The 8,080-nt window shown below is 39.6% G+C and overlaps 1 protein-coding gene across 1 annotated transcript in view; it reads left to right on the forward strand.

Moving 5' to 3' along the window:
• LOC124232302 (fatty acid desaturase 2-like protein FADS2B) overlaps positions 1-7,636 on the forward strand; it is a 31,889-nt gene extending 24,253 nt beyond the window's left edge. The window contains exons 7-12 of the mRNA XM_046649264.1: positions 800-873; positions 1,066-1,163; positions 1,924-2,020; positions 4,106-4,185; positions 5,427-5,552; positions 7,027-7,636. Coding sequence (XP_046505220.1) covers positions 800-873; positions 1,066-1,163; positions 1,924-2,020; positions 4,106-4,185; positions 5,427-5,552; positions 7,027-7,105 — 554 coding nt within the window. The 3' untranslated portion in view covers positions 7,106-7,636. The remainder of the gene's footprint in view (positions 1-799; positions 874-1,065; positions 1,164-1,923; positions 2,021-4,105; positions 4,186-5,426; positions 5,553-7,026) is intronic.
• Positions 7,637-8,080: the final 444 nt, after the last annotated feature.

Genomic DNA, 8,080 nt, shown 5'->3' on the forward strand with positions numbered 1-8,080 from the left:
GTTTATAATTGTAAGTTTTCTAACAGAAATGCTCTAGAAAAGGGAGGTCAGAGACCCACAGTCATGTTTTGGCTTGAAGAAACAGTACCTTCTGTTGACAGTGTTGAACTTTCTCAGGCAAGGACTTTAAGGGGACTGGGGTCACCCCAGAGATGTGGCTTTGAACTGTTAGACACTGTGTTAGTGTTGTTCAAATATCTTAATGTGGAGAGTGGGTGAAATCATTTGTATTGAGGGTTTGCAGAGTTTGAGAGCTTGCAGACCAATGCTGAGGCCTAGGCAAGAAGAGGATTCAGACGACTGGACTAAAGTTTGGTCAAGGAGAGGGTCTGTCAAAACCAAAGGGTCTGCATAAGATGACTTTGTGCTCTAGGCAGCCTCATCGGTGCTAGGAGAGACGCAAGTACATAACCCTCTACCCAGGCAATGAGTAAACCTTCTTTATTTCTGCCACGCAGACATATTGTTACTGGGCTGAATCCTAAACATTGTGAAGGACTGAAGAGAAAACTTGAAAGCTCATAGCAGAAGTTCTTCCAGGATCCAGCATTCCATCAAGAATGACTCAAATCTTCAAAGCTTCACTAGTCTCCTTGAGGGAGCTTGAACCAAATTCCTAGTTCACTCTCAGAGACTCAAAAAACCCAGTGGAGTCTAGGGTGTGGTCGTGGATATCCACCTTGCATTCTTTCTCAGGGGCAACATATCCAGGGGTGGCATATGAAAAAGATAGACTCCTGCTCAATTGAGGTCATAATCTGCTCATTTATTCTCCATCTTTTCTTTTATTCTTTTCCAGTTCTTCCCTTCACCATGCCTATATATTCCCAGTTCCTAACCGTGCGGCAGATATTCCGCCAAAGGTGTTGGGAGGTGAGTAACTTGACTCATTCTCAGAAGCAACATCATGTAGAAAATGGGAAATGAAAATGCTTGGCCCCTGCCAGACAGATCCTTGAGTAACGAGACATAAGATTTAGCCAGTATGTGAAGGGACCCTAGCCCATTGAAAGGGAATTGAAATTGTGTTCAGAGCATCTAACTTTTGAGCACTTCTTTCTGCAGGATGTGGCCTGGATCAGTACTTTTTACATCCGCTTTTTCATCACATTTGGCCCTTTCTATGGCATCTTTGGAACCCTGTGCCTCATCTATTTGGTCAAGTAAGAAAGTAAGAATATCCTCTTATTCCCATAACCTGGATGGTCCTCTTACCATCCTTGTCTAATCACTTTCTGATTTGAAGAAGATTATGACACTATGCCCCATTCCTTATAACTGCAACATTTCCAAGAAAATGTGAAAAAAAATTGATTAAAATAGTTTAATATGAAGAGCTCCCTGGGAATAAAATTACCCAGTCTTCTCTTTTCTTCCCCACTTTCTCCATTCACAATTTCAGTATTCCATCTAATCCCAAATCCTTTAAAATTATAATCCAGTTGGCCTTCATAATCCTTCCCAAAGATAATGGAAGGAGAGGAATTTTTTTAAAATTACTTTATGACTGGAGAATTTCCCAAAACCAAAGTCAGAGAGATTAAATCCCTTTCTCGAGTTTATAGAACCAGTAAGGGCCACTGGCAGTGCCAAACCAGACATTGGAGCCAGCTCTAACTGATGACAAAATTTAGGCTGTCAATCACTTTGTATATTCAATTAAGTTCTCTAGATATCCTTTGATCCTGCACCAATGTTTACAGCAAATTACTGAGTACTGCTCCCATACATTAGACAGTATGACAGGTTATGTGACTAAATGCTTAAAGTGTTATCTCTAGATATAGAGGGAAACAAATGACCCCCATTCTTTGGGAACTGTTGAGTCTCTTCCATTTCCTCCAATGCTCTGCTAGCTCTTGCAGCCTGGTGATTACCAAAGCACGCCTTAGAGTCATCACTTCCCCTTTTATTCTCTGAAAGGTCTCTTGAAAGTCCCTGGATAATATATGTCACCCAGATGAGCCACCTGTCAATGCAAATGAGCAGAGAAGAGAATCGGGACTGGGTCAGCACTCAGGTAATAATGGAGATCCTGGGAGAGGATACTTCAACCAGACTGATTAAGAGTGTTGTTACCTCAAATAATAATAATTCAGAGTCTGGGCAGGTGGCATAGTGGTTGAGTTTGCATGCTCCACTTTGGTGGTCTGGATTTTGTGGGTTCAGATCCTGGGTACAAACCTACACAGGGCTCATACAGCCATGCTGTTGCAGCCTCCCACATACAATATAGAGGAGGATTGACACAGATGTTAGCTCAGGGGGAATCTTCCTCAAACAAAAAGAGCAAGATTGGCAACAGAGGTTAACTCAGGGCCAATCTTCTTCACATCCACCCAAAGAATTAATCATAATCATAATCATAATCATAATTCATATTTATCAAAATGCTTGACAAGGGCCTGGCACTGTCTACTTCTTTCTATGCAACTACATGAGGCAGATGTTATGATTATTTCCATTTCATTGATGAGAAAATTGAGGCATGAAGAAGTTGAGTAACTTGCATAAAGTCACACAGCTAGTGAGTGGTAGAAGCATGTCCTAAACCTTTGCAGTTGGATTTCAGAGCTCTTGCATGCAACCAAAGTTCAATAAATTTCATTCCAAGGGCCAAATCCTCACTGCCTATTTTCATAAGTAAAGTTTTATTGGAACACAGCCATGCTTATTCATTTATATATTATCTATGACTGATTTCATGCAATGACAGCAGAATTGAGTAGCTGTGAAAAAGAATTAAAACATTTTCTGTCTGGCACTTTGTAGAAAATTTTACTGACCCCTGCTTTAAACCTTCACATGACAAAGCCTGTCAAGTGAATTTGAGATTCCTACAATTACAGAATGAATTTTTCACCTAGGAAGACCCTAGAATTCACCTCATTTCATTGTATAGGGAGAGAGGCCCAGAGAGAATACATGACATGCTCTACAAGCCTGCCAGTAATGATTAACAGAGTTGTGATCAAAGCAGAACAACCCTGCCTCCTAAGCCTTTCATTACCATGCCATGATTAACTCCAGAATCCAGCCAATATGCTGCTTCCTCCTCCAAGTTCATGTCCAAACTCAAGGCACCTTCCATGAAGTAAAGAATAGTGGTTCTCAAACCTTTTGGTCACAGAACAACTTTACATTCTTAAAAGTTACTGAGAACCTCAAAGAGCTTTGGTTTTCATAGGTTATATCCATTGATATTTACTGTATTTGAAAATAAAATGGAGAAATATTAAAATATTAAGTTTAAAATAGCAAGAATAAAACCAATGCATGTAAACATCAGATTCATGATGCCATTCCATATTTAGCAAGCTCTGGAAAAATCCATCATACATGGAGAGAATGAGAACACAAAAGGCAAAAAATATCTTAGAAGAATTACAGGAATAGTTTTGAGACGGCAGATCCCCTGAAAGAATCCTAGGGAACCCCAAGTTCTTCTGAAGTATACTTTGAGAAACACTGAAATAGAACAAACAGAAAAATTGCATTCAAAATGACAACAACCCCAAGTGGAATTAAACATTAGAAAGGCATTGAATCAAATGACATTCCTGAGGGTTCTTAATCTTGGCAGTCTGGAGAAGCCTATGAATTCCTTCTCAGAACAATGTTTTTAAAATACATAAAATAAAATGCATTAGACTAAAAAGGAAGCCACTTATATTGGAATGCACAGAACTATTGAATGCCTTACTCCTCATTTAGAAGTCATTACGTCCACATAATGGAAATGGTATTCTAACACCTACAATCTGTACCAGAACCTTACAATCCCACTTCCAACTTCCAAAGTCTTCATGAATGACACTTCAGTCTTCTGTATCCAAGGGCTGATAGTAACTTTTAGCCCCTTCACATCCTACATATGTTTTCATATCTATTGCCTTGTATATAGTTCTTAGCAAAATATCTTATTAATTTGTTAAATTGTAAGCTCCTTGAGACCTAGGACTGTGTATATCTTTTATCCCTCATAGTTTCTTACACAAAATAGGTACTCAATAAGCACTTGTTGACTGAATAAAAGAATAAATAAGCATTTTCTTTGTTTGACCTTTGGACTCATTTACATCTAATGTAATCTTTTTCTTTGCAGGTCTTGGCAAGCTGTAATGTGGAACAGTCCTTTTTCAACGACTGGTTCACAGGGCACCTGAACTTCCAAATCGAGCACCAGTGAGTGATAGGAAGAGTGATAATAGTGATCAGAGGGGCAAGGGCTGTCACTTATAACATCACCCCCATACAGTTCAGAGCAGAGCCCTAGGCTCGAGATACCAGAAGGAAAATATGAACCAGAATTCTCTAAAGGCTGCTATATTTCTATTAACATCAACTGTAAGGAAGGGAAGAAATAAAAGATGGACATACAATAATTTTGAGTAAATAGAGTGAAATCTAGAGTGAAAGTACCAGCGCCTGAATCACAGATTCCTATGGACTTAGGAATTGGTGATTCTTTTCTTTGCATTTGGCTAGTTGGGAAAGCCCATGAAAAATCACACCACTTGGATAAAAAGTTGTGTTAAACTGAATTACAAATTAATTTAATTATCTATCTATATCTATATCTTTAGAGCCAAGGTTACAAAATAATCCATGAGAGAATCCAATCCCTCCTGCAATTTCCAAATCGTACCTGGAAATACTTTACCAATGGGTCAGTTAGGTAGACATGTGCCAAAGAAAGAGAAAATGATAATTCTTTGAGAGTCAGTCAATCTAGAATATTCAGGGGAGGGACTTTCCAGATCCTCTCTGTCTAAGCCATATCTGTGATAGTCAGAGAAAGAAAGAGATCTTATGTCTATGCATGATATGTTCTCATCCTTGCTCTCATGTTAGTCTTTTAAAATTTCAGCAACCAAAGAAAGGATTATTATTCCTATTTTACTGAGAGGGAGGTTAAAACCATAGAAGGTCATCTGGTGATTAGTGAAAACTTTGGGTAAAATCCCACCTCTCCTCACTTCTTACACCTGTCTTAGGACTTTTCTCCACATATCATGACTAGAGCTTATTGAATCCTATTTTCTTGATACAGTAGTTATATGGATAGAGAGAAACAGAGATGGAGATGGAGGGTGGTTATCTCTAATTCTCTAGGTCATTCAAATGGTAGAAAACCCCATGCTTCCATTTGCCCTGGCCAAATAGAAATAATTTCAATGGAGCTAATAGTTATTTTCTTAGCTCTTCCTAAACATTTGCCACCCACCGGGCTCACAGAGGGTTAAGAGATAAAACGACCATGTTTTGCAAAGACTTTTTGAACATCCCAGAACAGAAGTATTGTGCAAGGTCAAGGTTGTGTCTGTATTGCAGATATAATTTTATTTAGTAATAGGAGAAGGACGCCACTCCTTCGAGTCTCTCTTTAGGTCCAAATATTATATCTCTCATCTCTGTTTCCCTAGTCTATTCCCCACAATGCCGCGCCATAATTATCACAAGGTGGCACCTCTGGTGAGGTCACTGTGTGCCAAGCATGGACTGCAATATGTGAACAAGCCCTTGTTGAAGGCGTTTGGAGATATTGTCAGGTAATAAAAGAGTCTCTCTCAACTCAAAGCTCTCATTTCCTTCACTGCCAGTCCCCAGTAAATTTCCTAACTAGAGATTCATTCATGCAACAACCATTCATTAAGGTGCACCTGTGAATGCCCACGATGGATATGAGTCTCTACAGGGCACAACATCAACACCAGTAATGATATCGTAATTCCTACTGTTACCTACTGCTTTCTAGGTACTTCCTAGTGAAAATGCCCTGCTGCTCTACTAAACTTCAAGTTTCTTAAAATCAAGGCTGCATATTATTTGTCTTTCTATCTCCTGCTGAACCTCTACCTGCTTTAGACATGAGTGGTGGAAGGGACAGTGAAATCCTCTGGTCCAGGGTTGCAAACGTAGATGCCTGCAGGGTTTGGTGGGACATAAGTGTGTGAATGAGGAGGAGGTGACTTATCCGCTATATACTGACTCCAGGGGTGACTAACCAAGGGTGGTGAGACCTGGAGAAACTGGAAACCCATCCTCATCCTGAAGCATTCACAGTTCCCTAGAGAACATTGTGCTGGTCAAATTAACAGCCAGTGATCTGGGTTTAATAACTTTCTCTTTCTTTCAGGATTGAAAACAAAACAAAACATCATTTTGAATGATGCCAACAAGGCCAGGCCCAGTCTGATCTGATCCCTAACTAATGCTCTAGTTTCAGACTTTCTAACACTGCCTTCCTTCTCTTCTGCCCTCCAGATATCCAGTTTCCCTTCAGTTGCTGCATAACTCTTTGCTCTGTGTCATTTTATTTCTTTTGCCACCTTGTCTTCTGCTTAGAGGGTTCCTCCAACTCAGCCCCTCCCTTGAGTTCACCTAGTCAATTTGTGTTGACTCTCCAAGGCTCAAGTCAAATGGCTTTTCCTCATCTCAATCTTCCCTGACCCTAACACTAATACCATCACATGCTCTTGCAGCACCTGGATCTCTTCATTCATGACCTTTATCACAGTTGTGATTAAATAACATATTGGTTAATAAATTATTTAATATGTATCTCCCAATCAAGACCGGGGACTCCATGTGGAGACAAGTCACTTCTGTCCTAGTCATTGCTGTAGCCCCAGTACCAAGAAAAATATTTTTCACAGTATAAAATAGCATGGGTAGGTGGATATAGAGTGGGGTGATTTACAAGTATCTGCTTTATCTTATAATGACTCAGAGAAGCCCTTTTATTGTAAATAGTAGAGAAAAGGATAGATGAGGTCTTGGGTACATAAGAAAATAAGTGGAGGAAAAGCTCAATCTCATCCATAAAGAAAAGTTGAAATCAACTGCTAAAAACCAATTCAGTGCATATGACTTCCTCCACTGGGAAACAGAAAAAGACGTTTTGCAGATATAGTTGAAAATGACAACATTGCCCTGAACCAGGTAAAAGAACAAATGTTCTGTGGAGTAGCTCCTTTATATTAGAGTCTCACCTTCTGGTGATTTTGTTTCCCCCTCCCACAGGGCACTGAAGAAATCTGGAGCCCTCTGGAAGGATGCTTACTACAAAACAGGGAAACATGATGCAGAATCTCAGACTTAATATGCACGCAATTGCATCTCTGAAGGGGGTTGGTGAATGTGCAAGAGTTCTTTCCTCTTTAACTGTGAGCACCATTGGCATACCTGAGTGTGCCAGGAGTGTGAGTTCCAAGAACACATGGTTACCTCCTTCCCCGAAGATTTTCTCAGCAAATAAGAAGCAGAGGAAACACAAAATGGCTTTGGTCAGGGTGACAAAAGGGAGATAGGAGGCAATGTTTTCACTTTTTCAAAAGGATCTTGAACTTATTTCTACCAGTATGCCTTAGTCAGATTATGTTGGTCACCCGGCATGAATTGAGGGACCAGGCAAAAGCTTTACTGATGAAGAAGGTATAGGCCAAAGTGGGCCAGAGCAGAGACCTCTAATGGGGTACTTTGGAGAACAGTGCAACTGCGTTTAGAAGAGAGTCATGTATTCAAGAAGTTCCTACTGAAGCACAAATTTTTGCTTATTCCTGTTTCAAATGTGTCAACTTCATTTTCATTCAAAATTAACTATAATTATCATTAAAGCCTCTTAATATTTCAATATTCACCTTAGATTTTCATTATTGTACATGGCTATGCATAACAAATGTGTATAGTTACATATTTTCTGTTCAAGTTATAAAATCTCTTAAAGGAGCTTTCCACATCCAGGTGCAATAGCAACTGTTCAAGCAGGTCGAGTTTCAATATTTAAAGGTGACTGGTGTTCTGCTAAAGAATAGACTGTTCCTAAGTGTAAGATTTGTTTGCCTAATCTCTACTGACCAGAGCAGAAATATGGTACCTCATTATTTGGTGACCCTAATGAAAGAGAGAGATTTGTTTTCTAGAATGTAGCCCCCAGGCTATGTCAAGGCATTTTGCAAGCTTGGCATCAAATTAGGCATGTCTTAGGATGAGAAGGTTTCAATGCTAGAGCATGAGTGGACATTCTCAGTAGTATACTAATACTGAGAGTCTGTGCTTCTGCTCATGTAATCATGGG

This window comes from Equus quagga, unplaced genomic scaffold (genome assembly GCF_021613505.1).
Source record: "Equus quagga isolate Etosha38 unplaced genomic scaffold, UCLA_HA_Equagga_1.0 HiC_scaffold_442_RagTag, whole genome shotgun sequence".
Classification (NCBI taxonomy): Eukaryota; Metazoa; Chordata; class Mammalia; order Perissodactyla; family Equidae; genus Equus; species Equus quagga.